We start from the raw sequence: 18,384 nt of genomic DNA, 5'->3' as shown, positions 1-18,384 counted from the left end.
CGGTGGTCAGGCCAACACTGTAGGTTTAGAAGATCTGCTGGCACACATATAACGCTGTAGAGGTCATATCGTCTCAGTATACTTGTAGAGTAGATTAGTAGCAAATACTAACCTTGTCCATAGTATTAGCCATTAAGAAAGTATATAGCTGCAATTGTTAATGTAGTAATTTACGACCCACTAATTAGCTTAGGCAGTAGGTTATGCTGTTTGATTATTTTATTTGGAACTTCAATTTAACTTCAACAAAACTCATTGGGAATGCCCGGCTTGGAAGTGTGAAATTCCTCCATTGAAAGAGGGTGACGAAAACGAGGCCGGACACGCCGAGGAGCTGGTGGGATCAGTAGTTAGAGCGGTGAACGATGCTGTACCAACGAGGAGCAGAGCCGTTGTGGCCTCTCTATCCCCATTGTCTGCCGAACTTGGACGTGTGCACCAGGCTGTAAGAAGGGCGAGGAGGTCATCTGACATGAAAAACAGTACTGGCCACAAAGGTACCGAGATGCCAAGGAATTGTTCCTGAAGGAACTAAAGGCAGTGAGGATGAAGAACTGGGAAAAGTAGGTGGTGCACCAGCTAGACACTAAGCCCTGGGGAGTTCCTTACAAGCTGGTAAGGGAAAAGATAAGATCTCCTATGGATTTGTCGACTATCACGGACGGCGGCCGCGTGACAGAGCTCTGGCAGGAGACTGCTGAGATCCTCCTTCAGAGCCTGCTGCCAAGTGAGGACGAGCTCGAGGACACAGAGGTGCAGCGCCTCATCCGCAGGGGCAATCTTGTTGAGTACACAAAGAACACCGTGATGTACCGCTCCTCTGTGGAGCAGCTGGAGACTCACATAAAATCCATGAAAACGGGGAAGGCTCCGGGGCCAGATGGCATTATAGCGAAGAAGGTGCAGTTCCTCATCCCTCAGATAATCGCACCTGTTATTGGGCTCTATAACGAGTTCCTGAGACTTGGCAAGTTTCCTGAAGTTTGGAAGAAGGCAAATGTTGTCATAAGAAAGGCAAAGATAAAGACCCAATGGAAGCCAAGTCCTGTAGGCCAATATATATTTTAGACGTTTTGGGGAAAATATGCGAGAGGCAATCGGCTGACAAACTGGGGGCACACAAGGTGCTCTATGGGATGAGTGACAGGCAGTTTGACTTTAGGCCTGGGCGATCGGCGTCTGACGCAATCACCCTGGCGGCCGAGTTCTGCAGCTCAACCCCTCACACGTATGTGGTGGGCATCATGGTGAACATCACTGGCGCCTTTGGCAACCTGTGGTGGCTTTTCACTCTCCTCCTGCTTGCGGGAGAAGCAATGACCAGGGCTGCTATACGGCTGCCGGAGGAGCTATTGTGATGAAAGGGAGATCTGGTTATAATCCTCTGGCGGAAAACGAAAGAATCACCAAGTGGTGTCCACAAGGCTCTTTCCTGAGGCCATTGTTTTGAGACGTGAATATGGAGCCCTTGGAAAATCTACAACATAGCAACGACGTGCCAGAGGTGACAGCGTACGCGGACGACCTCTTCCTGCTGGTTGGTGGCCGTAGCCGCGAAGACTTGAACCAAAAGTGGAAAGGCCCGTGATTTTACTCGCTGAATGGTGCCATAAGAAAAAAGACCGCGAAGACAATAGAAGAGAAATTAGTGCTAGTACGGAGGCTTATAAGCAGTCGTTTTTCCCTCGCATCATTTGTTGAGTGGAATAGGAAAGAAAATGACTAGTAGTGGTGTATGGTACCTTCCGCTGTACAGGGTGATTCAAAAAGAATACCACAACTTTAGGAATTTAAAACTCTGCAACGACAAAAGGCAGAGCTAAGCACTATCTGTCGGCGAATTAAGGGAGCTATAAAGTTTCATTTAGTTGTACATTTGTTCGCTTGAGGCGCTGTTGACTAGGCGTCAGCGTCAGTTGATGCTAAGATGGCGACTGCTCAACAGAAAGCTTTTTGTGTTATTGAGTACGGCAGAAGTGAATCGACGACAGTTGTTCAGCGTGCATTTCGAACGAAGTATGGTGTTAAACCTCCTGATAGGTGGTGTATTAATCGTTGGTATAAACAGTTTACAGAGAATGGGTGTTTGTGCAAAGGGAAAAGTTCTGGACGGCCGAGAACGAGTGATGAAAATGTAACACGCATCCAGCAAGCATTTGTTCGCAGCCCAGGAAAATCGACTCGCAGAGCTAGCAGAGAGCTGCAAATTCCACAATCAACTGTATGGAGAGTCCTACGAAAAAGGTTAGTTTGAAACGAGAAATAACAGCAGCTATCCAAACTGTTACGCCTGATATGCTACAGAGAGTGTAGAACGAGTTGGAGTATCGGATTGATATTGCTCGTGTGTCTGGAGGGGGCCATATTGAACATCTCTGAACTTGTTTTTGAGTGAAAAAAAACCTTTTTAAATACTCTTTGTAATGATGTATAACAGAAGGTTATATTATGTTTCTTTCATTAAATACACATTTTTAAAGTTGTGGTATTCTTTTTGAATCACCCTGTACACCACAAAGTGGCTTGCGGACTATGTATGTAGATATACAATTGGGACTTGCAAGTGGACATATGCCTTCTACCTTTTGTTGACAATGGTCAATGATTTGCCGTTAAATACACAATTTTAAATTCTTTTTCTGTTTCCAGATGCCACAAATAATGTGGATTGCAATGTGAACTATACGGGAACAAGGTATAGTGTCACATGACTGCATTGATGTTTCACTAATAAGACACATTCAGATAGTCGGTGGAGGAAAACCTTTTACATTTTTGTGACTGTAGATAAATGAAAAGCTTTTTGTAAATTCCACGTTAAGAGTAGTGCGCAGAAATTAATTTCTGTTCTTTTGATCTCAAGGATAAGGTCCACTGACACTGAAACGCCCACGTTTTGTGCTTTGACACTTCTATTCTTTTGTAACCTAAGGCGTCTTTTTTTTTGTAGGTCACAGTACATCCAAAGACCGATTGGTAAAAAATAATCTCCGATAACAATTCTCGAATATCATGTTGGTCGTCTTTTAGGTATCTCTGCGAAGCACAGTGGTTACGACAGTGGACACCTTTTAGAGAGACGCAGGGATCAAGTCTCAGTAATTTGCCATCCTGATATACGTTTACCTAAATCGATTAAGATGAACGCTGAGAGGATTCTTCCAAAGGACGCAGTCGAATCCTTCCCAATTCAAGCTTCTTCTCTAATGACCTCGGACATGCCGGAAAGAACAGACTGCACATTTATAATTAAGACGATGACGGCTAATGAGCCCTTCAGTGGAGATACACAGTGCCGCAAGTAATGAGGCTACTGAGCAGAAGCACTAGGTCAGTGGTGTGTGGTATAGGTTGAGAATTTGGGTCTGACCGGAGGCGTGCTAGGGCAGTCCATGCTGTTGTGTGGACCACTGTGTCCGGATGGCGTAGTGGTCACAGCATCTGCCTAATATCAAATCCCAGTTTGGCACAACTTTTCTACTTGGTCCACTGATATGAATCAATGTCATCTGTTAATTCCTTTGTGTCTTACTTTTAATTGCCCAAGCTGAAGCACATTGAATATAAATCAGGTATGAAATTGAGGACTGTTGCTTATGGGTGTACTGATGGACTAGACAAGCACACATAATCTCTTAATATCCCTCTACTTCATGAGAGGGCATACGTCACTGGTAGGGCTCCAATAACGACAAAAAAGTGAATAATCTGAAAAACGTACACGAATCATTCCTCCAGGATACAGCGAGTTTTAGGAGACACTTTTCAAACGACCCACTTCGTAAACAGAAGAAGAGGACGGTGAGTGACAAGGAAAGGTGTCTGTAATCACTCTACATATGTTTTTCTGAAGATTGTTGACAGTTTTGCTCACTTATTAATTTTATGTCATGTGCAATATAGACAAAAAAGTTTTTCAGGCAATTTATTTCATTACAGTTTCTAAACTTCTCGTGACTGTAAAATTCATGCTTTGCGAGAAGGGCGTATGTACCAGTTTCCTTATATGTCACATGTCGAAGCAGTCTTCCTTTCACTACTGACACAGAAGATGATTGCAAAGCTCCAGAAACTTTTCCTGTTCAAACTTTGTGTTTGAAACGGTTTATGAGTTTTTTTGTGTCTACTGAACATTTTAATTTTTGTTATTTATGTGCTTTCTGCATCTTGGAGTTTATGTGGGAAATACTTTATCAGAGTGAAGGGGATGCTGACTTCGTCGAACTCAGGTAAACATAGGGAATTAACGTTAGTGAAAGAATGTGTAACTACATAACAACTTCATCAGTATACATCGCGTAGTGTTATTGAGATTTTCTGTCGCTTAAGGAACCGTAAATACAGCAATTATTCCCTCTCTCCATGCAGGCGATGGGTAATGCTGTACAAAGTATCCTATCCCGTGTGCTGAACAGTGGCTGTCGCACTATACATGTAGATGTAAATATTCTGTGAATTCAGTTCCATGATTTTATGTTCATTTTATCCGATAATATGGAGTATTTTGTAGGAGAATCATAGTACTTGTGTCCTAGAACTGGCAACTTTTTTCCTATTTCAGACACAAAGATGGTGCCAAGAGCTGCAGAATATGAACTTGTTCCACCAGATGGAGGATGGGGCTGGATGGTCGTCTTAGGAGTAGCACTCAGTAATGTAAGTATAAACAAAGCGCCCAGTAACGCTGAGCAGTATTTTGTCGTGAAAAAAGCGACGTTGAATCTTGTAATCTGCAACTATTTTGACCTGTAGATGGCATCTGTGAAAGAGAATCTTGAAGGGCAGAAAGCGGTTTCGGAACAGCTACAGCTGCATTCCTGTACTGCAATATAATATAGGTGAGGGAGGAAGAAATATGAGTCCTACCTCACAAGATGAAACCCCCAAGTGACAGGCCATCTCGCCTGCCATTCTTACCGTCGCACACACCAAAGTACGGTGGTATCGTACATTAACAGTCGCCCGAAAGCGACACTTGTGTGCAGCATACACTGAAGAGCCAAAGCATTACGACCACCTGCTTAATATGAAACTTCCTGGCAAATTAAAACTGTGTGCCGGACCGAGACTCGAACTCTGGAATTTTGCCTTTAGCGGACAAGAACTCTGCCGACTGAGCTACCCAACCACGACTAACGACCCGTCCTCAAAGCTCCAATTCCGCCAGTATCTCGTCTCCTACCTTCCAAACATCACAGAAGCTCTTCTGCGAACTTGCAGAACTAGCACTCCTGGAAGAAAGGATACGGTGGACACATGGCTTAGCCACAACCTAGGCGATGTGTCTAGAATGAAATTTTCACTCCTCAGCACGGCACTTCGTGGTCGTCGAACAAGAACTGTATGTGTAAAGACGGGCTGTGTATAGATTAGTCATAATCACAATGTGCAGGGGATCTTTTTTTTTCAAGCTCCTATAGGTCGCCAAATCGAAACCACAAGGAAAAGCAAAAATGTTATATTGCCAGCATTTAACTACTGCACCCAGTTGATTCTCTGTATAGTCCCCGCTCAGATTTAGACGTTTATCGTAACGCAGTACCAACTTTCCAGTACCCTCGTCATAACAAACAATCGCCTATGCCATCCAGCAAATCCCTATGCTGGTCTGCAGCTAGCTGTTTGTACAAAAATGCTGTCATAGCCTGCTGTTCATGCGAGCAAAGAGATGAAAATCTCAGGGAACCAAGTCCCAGATGCGTGGTAGGTGATTCAGACCCTCCCTTTAGAAATCGCTGCAGAGTCATCTTTGATGCAACAGCAGTGTGCGACTGAGCATTGCCATAGACACGCATGACAGTTACGTTATGTGGGCTGGATGTGAGCAGGGCTTCACACTTGATAAGAGGTACTGTTGTTCTAGGTGTCTCTACGCCATCAATGTGCGCGATCAAGGGGCATACTGTACAACATATCTGTGCAAAGCTTCATTGGATTTTCACTTCGTATCCTGGATCATGATCACGGTAACCTGAATGGGTAGTCCCAAGTCAAGTTACAAAAAAAAAAAAAAAAAAAAAAAAAACACCCCACATCAAAGAACCACATTCGCCTGAACTACACACTCCATACGCTACAGATACGTACCATAGTCGCAACTGTCTAGTTTCTGTGTTGTTTGGTCAATTGAAAAGGTGCATCTTTTTTGTGACTGTGAGCCATGGCCTTTTACTAGGTATCTGACGCACCGTTCCCTTAGGCCAATATGGAACTGCATTCAGTGACAATGGTAATTCCTGTCGGATATGGAACCAGTTGATACGGAGAAGCAGTAACTGCCCCTTTCCGTTAAGATCTTTTTACTACCAGTGTTTTTACCCCCTTTTACGGGGATGACAATGGTACGAGGCGTGTCCATGAAATAAGTATTCAGTACAGCGCTCTAGGAATCCTGAGGCTGCTCCACCACGTTGCCAGTTAAGATCTTCGGTGAATATGTTGGGAACCTACCTCACACACGCGTTGCAATAATGCAAGCGTTGGGTCAAAATATTATTAATCATACTCTTACTGACTTTCAGGGACCAATCTGCACAGCTCGCGAATAGTCACACGCCGATCTTCGGGCATTTCTTTCAATATTTTTGCAGTTGTTTCGGTAGAAACCGAAGGCCGACCAGAACGCAGTTCTCATGGACGTCTGTACGTTAGTTCTAGAACTGTCTGACACACTTCCGCACGTTTTTGACGTCCATCTACTGTTGCCCATAGACTTCGCATATCTGACAATGAATGTCAGTGGGGAGAGTGCCTTTCGCACTAGAAAAACGGACCAAGCGCCTGCACCTGGCGGGAAAAGCGATGCGGAGCTCGATCGCGAACGTCTGTCCAGTCAAGACTGAACGTCGCAGTGGGCTGGGGATTTGAAGAGGGCGAGCCAAGTTACACGAAAACGCTGCCGGATCTCAGGTGAAAGGTTCCTCGCGGCTCCAGCGTTTTGGAGACATTATTTTATAACGAGTCTCATACACCATTCCTGGTAGACATGTAGGAAGGTCTACATTGAGACACAAGCAAATAAGACACCTTCCATGACAGTGTGGTCAATCAACAAGTTGAGACATAACAGGTCCTTTCTAACTTTCTCTCAGACCAATACATCGCTGATTCCGTACACTCAACGGACATATACACACCACTTCACTGCCATGAGTTACGTCATCGGTGGATGGTCACATGACCGCTATTGCGCAGTTCTACACCATTTACAGCGCTCCAAGAATAACCAGTGTATTTTTTTAAGGGTGGGAACGAATGTTGACCTTACTACCCACGTAAATGGAAAAAGCTGTAGACTTAGGCGCCTCCGCATTATGCCTTACCCGCTTCAGAGTCGGTAGTCTCTCACTGTTATCATTCTGGCAAATGGTAACCTCAAAATGGGCTCACCCTGCTGCCCATCAACATATCCTTCGATGACACTGATGCAATATTCTTTGCTATCGGAATAGAATCAGTCACAAAGCCTTACATAGCTTGGTTGTTCTATGCAGGAACCAATATAGGTTCCGAAAACAACGATCGTGTGGAACCCAGCTCGCCCTCTTCGTCCACAAGACCTAGAAACCACTAGGTACAGGCACCCAGGCAGATGCCACTTCCTTCACGTCTGGAAGCCATTCGACAGAGTTTCACACTGCTGCCTAATGAAAAAATACGAGCGTTCGGAATACCAGACCAAATGTGTGATTGACTGAAGAGTTTTTAGCAAAGATAATATGTCATTCTGAACAGAGAGGTCTTCCGACGTAAGTTACTTCGAGTTTTCCCCTGGGGAATGTTATATTATCATTACTTTTATGAATATATGTAAATGACATAGTAGATAGTGCCTGAATTTTCATAATGTTTTTCGCAGATGATGCTGCCGTACACAGAGAAGTCGCAACGCTAGAAAATTGAAATGAAATGCAGGAAGGGCTGGAGAGGATCGACGCTTGCTGCAGGCATCTATGTCAGTGGAAGTTGAAAAAAAAACAAAAAAAAACCAAAGACACAGGCGTAGAGTTTTTTTGTTTGGGAAAGCAAATAAAAGGTCATTAATGAATATCTTTATAGTGAGCTCCAAGCATTCATCGCGGAACACAAAGATATTGAGCATCTTTGGTCGGAATTTAAACGTATTTTCCACCATGAACTAGTTAAATGTGCCTAGCAAAAGTATAGGGGAGGGAAAGGATCCACCTTGGCACAACAAACATTTTAGGAAGTTGCATGGGGGCTTAATTAAATATGATGCAAATATTTTTTAATCTTTTTCGTTTTTATTAGCTGTCTGTCCGATTACGCTATTCTCGTAAACGGTTGGCCCTGACTAGAATTATTACGCAATCTGACTGCAACAAACAATGAAAGAAAATTTTCGTAAACACAGTTAATTAATTAAGTCCCCAGCAACTATAAAACCCACAAAACCAATAAGCACAAGAGTAACTGTTCTGTATGTGGGAGTGTGACTCAACGTACACATCTGGCACGGTTCTTCTCCAACAAGACAAAAATTTTTAAATACCAATTATACTGACGTGATAAAAGGATATTAGAAAAACTATAATTACGCAAGAAAACCAGAATTCACTCTAATACAAGAACACAAGCCAGATGCTTTGTTGACTGAACCTGTAATAACGCATTATTTCAGACACACAAATAATAAAAGAACATTGTGGTTTTTACCTTCATATATATTGACGAAATGCACTCTGATCATTACAATGACATCTGCTATCTCTCCCATCAAATAACTGGATAAAACATGGAACAAACACTCCTTACTACAACATCTCGACAAGCCTTGCCCACTAGCACATCTCAACACGAACTGTCTTCTACGAGCTCTGCCCACGCACTGCCTTCTACGACTTCTTAACAGGCACTGTGGAGGCGGCTTAATAGTACTCTTTGGCGCAATCTCTGGCGCAGTGGCTCAGTGTAGCCACCTTTCATATGCCTCTCCTCCACAGGCCAGAACTTGATGGTATTTTTGCCAGCATTGGTGGTGAAAATACCACCAAATTCGTCCACAAAAATACAGACAAAAATAAAAGATAATATTAATACCTAAATATCACATAATTAGTTAAAATTTTGGCTTTGCACTGACCTTTCAATAAGCTAATATATGAAATACAGTAAGCAATACAAATTTTTTCATACATGTGGCTTTACATAATAGTTTACACAATACACAAAAAATCAGTTTATACAAATGTTCACATAAAATGCTTTCGATGATTAGTTTATACAAAAAAAGACACCAACATGTGACATCATTTCAGTAGAAGCAGTCCATCAGTGGCACCCAGTAAAGTTTAGCAGGTACACCCAGCAACAAGTCACATTAGTTCAGTAGAAGCAATCCATCAGAGGCACCCAGCAATGTTGAGTAGGTGCAGACAGCAACAAGTGACTTCATTTCAGTAGAAACAGTTCATCAGTTGCACCCAGCAATGTTGAGCAGGTGCAGACACCAACAAGTGACATCATTTCAGCAGAAACAGTCCATCAGTTGCACCCAGCAAAGTTGAGCAGGTGCAGACACCAACAAGTGACTTCATTTCAGTAGAAGCAGTCCATCAGTTGCACCCAGCAATGTTGAGTAGGTGCAGACACCGACAAGTGACATCATTTCAGTAGAAACATTCCATCAGTTGCACCCAGCAATGTTGAGTAGGTGCAGACACCAACAAGTGACATCATTTCAGTAGAAGCAGTCCATCAGTTGCACCCAGCAATGGTGAGCAGGTGCAGACACCAACAAGTGACATCATTTCAGCAGAAACAGTCCATCAGTTGCACCCAGCAAAGTTGAGCAGGTGCAGACACCAACAAGTGACATCATTTCAGTAGAAACAGTCCATCAGTTGCACCCAGCAATGTTGAGCAGGTGCAGACACCGACAAGTGACATCATTTCAGCAGAAACAGTCCATCAGTTGCACCCAGCAATGTTGAGCAGGTGCAGACACCAACAAGTGACATCATTTCAGTAGAAGTAGTTCCATTAGTGGCACCCAGCAATACTGAGAGCAGGTGCAGACACCAACAAGTGACATCATTTCAGTAGAAGTAGTCCATCAGTTGCACCCATCAATGTTGAGAGCAGGTGCAGACACCAACAAGTGACATCATTTCAGTAGAAGTAGTTCCATTAGTGGCACCCAGCAATACTGAGCAGGTGCAGACACTGACAAGTGACATCATTTCAGTAGAAGCAGTCCATCAGTTGCACCCAGCAATGTTGAGAGCAGGTGCAGACACCAACAAGTGACATCATTTCAGTAGAAACAGTCCATCAGTTCCACCCAGCAATGTTGAGAGCAGGTGCAGACACCGACAAGTGACATCATTTCAGTAGAAGCAGTCCATCAGTTGCACCTAGCAATGATGAGCAGGTCCAGAGAGCAGTCCATGATATTCACTATCACTAATCACACTGTTCATCAGCAGAAACTAAACATGTCCTAGTGACACCAATCATGTAGATAAAGTACAAGTAACAGTCCATAATATCCACTATCACTGATCACTCAGTTCATCAGCAGAAATTACTCATTCCTAAGTGTCACACATTACGTTGAAAAGTGCAGGTAACAGTTCATAATATTTACCATCACTAATCAGACAGTTCAGGCATGAACAATAGTTTGAATACACATACAAATGCTTTTACACTAAACATATAAATTCTAATAAACACACAAATGATTTCAGATAATTGTCATATTAACTATTACAAATACTCAAATATCAGTAAACCTATAATATTTATGGGTGTCAGTGCAAGCCACTACAAACAAATACAATAATATTCAGGAGATAGGTGGGTACGATTAGGAAAGTAAAACACACAAAACACACTCACTCATCTTTCATCCACATTAAGTACTACTGTGTAATTGAATGGTGTTAACTGTGTAAATATAATTCTGTCAAAATCTGATGTTCATCATGTGTATCAAGTAGTAGTGGCAGCAATGTATAACAGTCAATAATAGTTAGGTCAACGTCATAGTCATCATGTCAAGACCAATGTTTGCCAAGCCAGATCAAATGTACTGTTGTTGAACAACTGTCAGTGAGCCAAGATATGCAAATACTTCCTCTCTTCAAAAAAAAGTATATACTGCTTTGTGATTTAACAAAGTGTGTGTATAGACTATCTTCCTTCTACTTTAGTGTTCTAGTCTGCTATCTTCATCCTCTTTGTTCCATATAGACCAACAAAAAAAAATATGCTCCTCACTTACTTTACCTCTTATATACGAAAACTCCAATAATCATCAACTTCACATAATCTCAAGAATACCTCAATAATACCACTTCAGTGCGTCGATACATATAAACCTTATTATTAATAGCATTTACCTTACCTCTTGTCCACCAAAACTCCAATAATCATCAACTTCACACAATCTCAATAATACCTCTATAATACCTCTTCAATGCGTCGATACATATAAACCTTATTACCAATATCATTTCACTTCCATAACAACTCTTTCCTCTAGTCAGTCTCCTCGAACAAGTACAGATAAAATCCTAATGCAAACCTCATCATCCCATTCAATCCGAAGACACACTGTCAACACACAACCTCTGTGTAATCCATCTGACCCAAATCTTCTACTCATTATGAATTATAAACAAAGAAATGCATACATGACCTCTAACAGACTTAGTTCGAATAATTCTCAGTAATTAAGTACGATTACGGAGTGTGAATGATCATAATATTTCACAGTGTGTACACCACTTCAAGAATTATGGCAGAAGCAAACATGTAGAGTATTTCTTGTGTCAAGTGTCACTTCCTATTTCAATTGCTCACGAAGAATGCAGTGTAATAATTGTTAATGGTCTAAACTTAGTAATGATATGTCATGTCGTTAGCTTCCTTCCTATTAGCATAAAGTTATACAGCTTCCATAAACCTCCAGCTCATGTGGCTTCTATGAAGTTTCTTGTACTAATGTTGTTCGTCGAATTATAGCAGTTCATTTTCTTGTCTTAAAAATATAAGGCACTGAGCGTAAGCAAAACAAGCAATAGCGAGTAAATATACCAGTAGAGAACAGAATGTCAACAAGTGGATACAGCACAATTCCTACAACGAGGCTCTGCCAAGCGAACAATCTGTAACCTATACCATAGTGTAACCTAAACTCTATATTCGTACACTGTACATCAGCATTTCTATACACCAAATTAAAGAGTAGTTATGACAACAACAGATATGTATAAATATGCAATCCATACGCAAAGCAGTAAACATGTCATTAGCATCATATCAGCATAAGCAAATAAATGTTCATATGTCATCTTAATAAGTAAACATGAAGGCGCAAGCAGATAAATCACAAAGTATAACTTACATACCTAAACACATCAGCACAATAAATCAGGTTACAATTATAATTTAAATAAATAAGCACAGTAGGCACATAATAAAAAAAATATGACATCAGTGAAAAAGCGGTGCAGCCAAGCGATGCATAATATGCACAAGTTACAACCCAGTTCATTAATAATCATTGTCAAAATCAGTTAACGTACGCAAGCACGTCGCTTCACACGTAAATTCATAGAACATGAAATTAGCACAAAGTATGAATCACGTAATCGCGAGCAGCAAATTACGTCTAAAGTACGTACCTAAGTGGAAATATGTTACCTGAAAAATGAACTCAATTAATAGTTACCCTTTTTAGTTTATTAGTTTCTTCTTCGAAATTACATTCTTCCTGAAAATTTCTCGATATCAAGTCCTCTTCACGTCGGAGACACACAGAATTTACCTGAAGTTCTTAAATATTTTATAGAACCGTATCCTGAAAAATACTGAATGTTAATAACATAATTCATCAAGTCACTATAGCTTTATACTGAATTTAATCGGAGAAATTAAACTGTGTATTTGTTTACGGCTGCCAGTGCATTCGCACTGAGCGCTCGATCAGCTGTAGGCGCGTGACGTAGGAAGCAATTGTTCGTGGCCAACGACTGCCTTGTGCGGCGCGCAGACTTGACTGTTGCTTTGAGTATGTGCCGCCGCTAAAACACAGCGCGGTATCCTTGTACTCTCCGCATGTTTACATGTAGCTGTTTGTTTCTCACAAGTATGTCATTCTACAAAAATTTTTGTTAAAAGTATATAATTCCACGAAAATTTTTACGTTAGATATATGATGTATTCCTTTAGAGCGTCGAGATTTAAGAGTTTCTACTTCGACTGTGTTATCATGAATAATTTTGCGAATTCTATATGGACCGTTATAAAGCAGAAAAAATTTGCGACACAAGCCTTTTCCTTTGTGCGACAAACGATGAGACTTAATTAACACTTTCTGACCAACTGACAAGATTTTTAAACGACCAGGACGTTTAGCTGATCTCTCTCTTCTAGCAGCCGCAGATGCAATATTTCGTAGAGCCAGGTTGACAACTTCAGAATGCCGCAGTTTCCGTGAAGGCGGAAAGGGAACTATTTCAGAAATGCGATTTGTCGGTGCTTTGTTTTTTAATATCAATGTAGGCGGTAAAGAAGTTGACTCATTAGGGCGTTCATTCAGAATGTTTTGAAAAATATGAAGATACTGATCCCAAGTTCTGTGATTCTGATGACAATAAAGACGACACAATTTATTGATTTCCTTCATCCATCTCTCTGAAGCGTTAGATTGAGGGTGAAAAAGTGAAATGAAGATTGGTTTAATTTTACGACGCTGTAAAGTACGAAGCCAAATTTTAGAACGAAACTGTGACCCATTATCTGATATAACCTTATCAACATGACCAACTTCTTTAAGAAAATGTTTGATGAAAGCGTTAGATACTGAACAACCTGTTGCTTTGCGTAAAGGTGTAAAACACACATATGTTGACGTCAACTCCACTGCTACGAAAATGTACGCAAAACCATTAGTAGAACGAACCACTGGACCGAACAAATCGACTGCAGCCATCTCCTTTAATTTCGCTGGAATGATAGGAAACAACGGTGCTCTGTGAGAAACTGTTGGCGGCTTAGCCTTTTGACATAATTTGCATTTGGCCAGAACAGATCGAATACGTTTTTCCATATTACTGAAATAACAATTTTCTCGTAATTTATGAAAGCATTTTCTGGGACCAAAGTGTGCATAACTGAAATGCGTATACCAAATCAGCTTATTAACCCACTCATCAGGAATACAAACTAACCAAACAGAGTTGTCGACCGATTTTCGTTTAAAAAGAATGTCATTGCGAACTAAATAGCATCTAGTTTCTCTGGATCAGGAAGAATACCTTCTGTAGCAATAATATGACCGAGAAATTTCATCTGAGAACGACCAAATTCAGATTTTTCTAAGTTCACAGTAATGCCAACTCGTGCAAAAATACGTAACAATGAATCCAATATTTTGTTGTGCTCAGTCCAAGAATGTTTAGCAATAAGAATATCGTCGACATATGAAGTAATATTGTCACGAAGATAAACAGGTAAAATTTCGTTTAAGCTACGAATGAATGCTGCTGAAGGTACAATAAGTCCAAATGGTAATTTACGAAATCACTTTTAGGTACAATTAGTCATATCACGTTATTATTTACTTACTCACTAGATAGATTGATAATAGAAGAGTTGTTTTTGACAGATGCAAAGAATAGTGAAAGAGTAGGCAGCGGTACAGAAAACTAAAAGAGAAATAGCACCACTACAGCTCGGGGCCCTATGCTCGCTACGGCACATATTCACTTAGAGTAGTGAATCCCCTGAGGACCTTAATAACTGCACATAATTTCAAGTTTGTGACTTAGTGGCAAATTTGTCGGAAGTGCGTACATAAATTGACCTAACCATGCACATGGATGTATGTCATTCTTAGAATTGCGGAAGATCTTAAATTTCCGGACAGTCAAAAAGTGTTTATAGTCAAAGTTTTCGCCTCGTGGCGACAAAGACCTACCGCGTCTGTCCCAGTCCGAATGTCGATTATTGTAAAGTTCGCGCGCCTGGCGCTCTCTTGTTGCATCCCGTAAATGAAACAAATTATTTTCTTCAAACCCCTCTGCTATCTGTGATTCTAAACTTCTTCTACTGTCTTTTCCTACAATTTCGCCTTCAATTTGTTTGACTTGCTTTTTTAATGCCTCAAATTCCCTTTTCACGCGTTCATTAAATTTTCCCTGATTCTCAACATGCTTATTTATGTTCTGATACTCTTCGGTTTCTGCAAATGGTAATGGAGCTGTATCATCCGAATCTCTGTCCCCATGTAAACTAAGATTTGTCAATTTGTCTGAAATCTCCTCAACTCTTTCCGATAAATCACCTATTTGTTCTTACTGTTTATTTACGACTTCCGTAAGTGTCGCGACTCGGGTTTCAGTATTAACACATTTAGTAGTTAATTGTTCATACTGTTGTGTTAGGTTATTTAATCTGTCATTCGGTACAGATTCCTCGATTCTCTCAAATATTTCTTCCTTATCTTTTGCACGTTGTAAATTTAACTCTGAAAATTTCTGTACTATCACGGGATCTCTTTCTTCCTGTTCTCTATCCTGTTCCCTTTGTCTAATCTCTACTGCAATTAATCTATTATTGTGAGCATTCAAAATCGGTTGTACTTCTTCTCTGATTTCTTTCTTTAATTCATCTTTCATATTTTTGAAACATGTCCCTATTCGTGAATCTAACCGTGTTTCCAAAGTTCCCATCTCTGTTTTTAATTCAGATCCTAACTGTGATCCAAGTGAGTCCAACCGTGTTTCCATTGTTCCCATCTGTGTTTTTAATTCAGATCTAAACCATGTTTCCATTGTTCCCATATCAGTTTTTAATTCAGATCGTAACTGTGATCCCATTATTCCCATATCAGTTTTTAATTCAGATCGTAAAGTTCCCATCTGTGATCCCAAATGTAATATAGCATCCATCAACTGCTCCATGTTAGCCGGTTCGAAATTCTTTTCACCCCTAACATTTCCCGCAAAACTAACTTCCTTCTGCATAGCTATAAGGCTATCTGTGTTCGATACTATTCCAGAATCTTCTGTCGTTAATCTCAGATTCTGTGAATTTACTGATTGAGAAAAATTTTGAAATGGTTCCGGACTGTCTTCGCGACTTATTAAATTATTTTCAATTCCATTATTCATCATACTGTTGTCCTGTGTTGGCGAGTTCGCCATGTCAACAATTTCATCATTCTCACTATTCATCATTTTCGCCTTTTTCATAGATCGCGTAATCATTTACAAAACATACAAAAAATTCGTCACTGTACAAAAATTACACACAATGACTCTTTATCTCCAACAATACCATTCACATGAAATGTTTCCCTCAAACACGATTAACGAACAATTGAAACAATTGCACAAAATTGTCAAACGCGTATACAAGGCAATAAAAATTAAATTTTGAAAAATACCATTAGAAGAATGCCAATTACCAAATCTACACATGCAAAATAGACTACAATTACTAAACTACAAATTGCTACAACAATACTACCGTCTACTATTTTCACAATCAGAAGAATTCCAAGGGACGATCCGAAGCAGCGGTCGCCACGTGCATGGGGGCTTAATTAAGTATGATTGAAAATACTTTTAGTTTTTAGTTTTTAGTAGCTGTCTGTCCGATTACGCTATTCTCGTAAACGGTTGGCCCTGACTAGAATTATTACGCAATCTGACTGCAACAAACAATGAAAGAAAATTTTCGTAAACACAGTTAATTAATTAAGTCCCCAGCAACTATAAAACCCACAAAACCAATAAGCACAAGAGTAACTGTTCTGTATGTGGGAGTGTGACTCAACGTACACATCTGGCACGGTTCTTCTCCAACAAGACAAAAATTTTTAAATACCAATTATACTGACGTGATAAAAGGATATTAGAAAAACTATAATTACGCAAGAAAACCAGAATTCACTCTAATACAAGAACACAAGCCAGATGCTTTGTTGACTGAACCTGTAATGACGCATTATTTCAGACACACAAATAATAAAAGAACATTGTGGTTTTTACCTTCATATATATTGACGAAATGCACTCTGATCATTACAATGACATCTGCTATCTCTCCCATCAAATAACTGGATAAAACATGGAACAAACACTCCTTACTACAACATCTCGACAAGCCTTGCCCACTAGCACATCTCAACACGAACTGTCTTCTACGAGCTCTGCCCACGCACTGCCTTCTACGACTTCTTAACAGGCACTGTGGAGGCGGCTTAATAGTACTCTTTGGCGCAATCTCTGGCGCAGTGGCTCAGTGTAGCCACCTTTCATATGCCTCTCCTCCACAGGCCAGAATTTGATGGTATTTTTGCCAGCATTGGTGGTGAAAATACCACCAAATTCGTCCACAAAAATACAGACAAAAATAAAAGATAATATTAATACCTAAATATCACATAATTAGTTAAAATTTTGGCTTTGCACTGACCTTTCAATAAGCTAATATATGAAATACAGTAAGCAATACAAATTTTTTCATACATGTGGCTTTACATAATAGTTTACACAATACACAAAAAATCAGTTTATACAAATGTTCACATAAAATGCTTTCGATGATTAGTTTATACAAAAAAAGACACCAACATGTGACATCATTTCAGTAGAAGCAGTCCATCAGTGGCACCCAGTAAAGTTTAGCAGGTACACCCAGCAACAAGTCACATTAGTTCAGTAGAAGCAATCCATCAGAGGCACCCAGCAATGTTGAGTAGGTGCAGACAGCAACAAGTGACTTCATTTCAGTAGAAACAGTTCATCAGTTGCACCCAGCAATGTTGAGCAGGTGCAGACACCAACAAGTGACATCATTTCAGCAGAAACAGTCCATCAGTTGCACCCAGCAAAGTTGAGCAGGTGCAGACACCAACAAGTGACTTCATTTCAGTAGAAGCAGTCCATCAGTTGCACCCAGCAATGTTGAGTAGGTGCAGACACCGACAAGTGACATCATTTCAGTAGAAACAGTCCATCAGTTGCACCCAGCAATGTTGAGTAGGTGCAGACACCAACAAGTGACATCATTTCAGTAGAAGCAGTCCATCAGTTGCACCCAGCAATGGTGAGCAGGTGCAGACACCAACAAGTGACATCATTTCAGCAGAAACAGTCCATCAGTTGCACCCAGCAAAGTTGAGCAGGTGCAGACACCAACAAGTGACATCATTTCAGTAGAAACAGTCCATCAGTTGCACCCAGCAATGTTGAGCAGGTGCAGACACCGACAAGTGACATCATTTCAGCAGAAACAGTCCATCAGTTGCACCCAGCAATGTTGAGCAGGTGCAGACACCAACAAGTGACATCATTTCAGTAGAAGTAGTTCCATTAGTGGCACCCAGCAATACTGAGAGCAGGT

General features: G+C 40.7%; 1 protein-coding gene across 1 annotated transcript in view; it reads left to right on the top strand.

The window, feature by feature from the left end:
- Positions 1-18,384, top strand: part of LOC126484223 (monocarboxylate transporter 1-like) — a 108,911-nt gene that overhangs the window by 13,908 nt on the left and 76,619 nt on the right. The window contains exon 2 of the mRNA XM_050107638.1: positions 4,562-4,656. Coding sequence (XP_049963595.1) covers positions 4,570-4,656 — 87 coding nt within the window. The 5' untranslated portion in view covers positions 4,562-4,569. The remainder of the gene's footprint in view (positions 1-4,561; positions 4,657-18,384) is intronic.

This window comes from Schistocerca serialis, chromosome 6 (genome assembly GCF_023864345.2).
Source record: "Schistocerca serialis cubense isolate TAMUIC-IGC-003099 chromosome 6, iqSchSeri2.2, whole genome shotgun sequence".
In the NCBI taxonomy this organism is placed as follows: domain Eukaryota; kingdom Metazoa; phylum Arthropoda; class Insecta; order Orthoptera; family Acrididae; genus Schistocerca; species Schistocerca serialis.
Note: the sequence above shows the minus strand (reverse complement) of the source record. Positions and strands in the feature narration are given on the sequence as shown.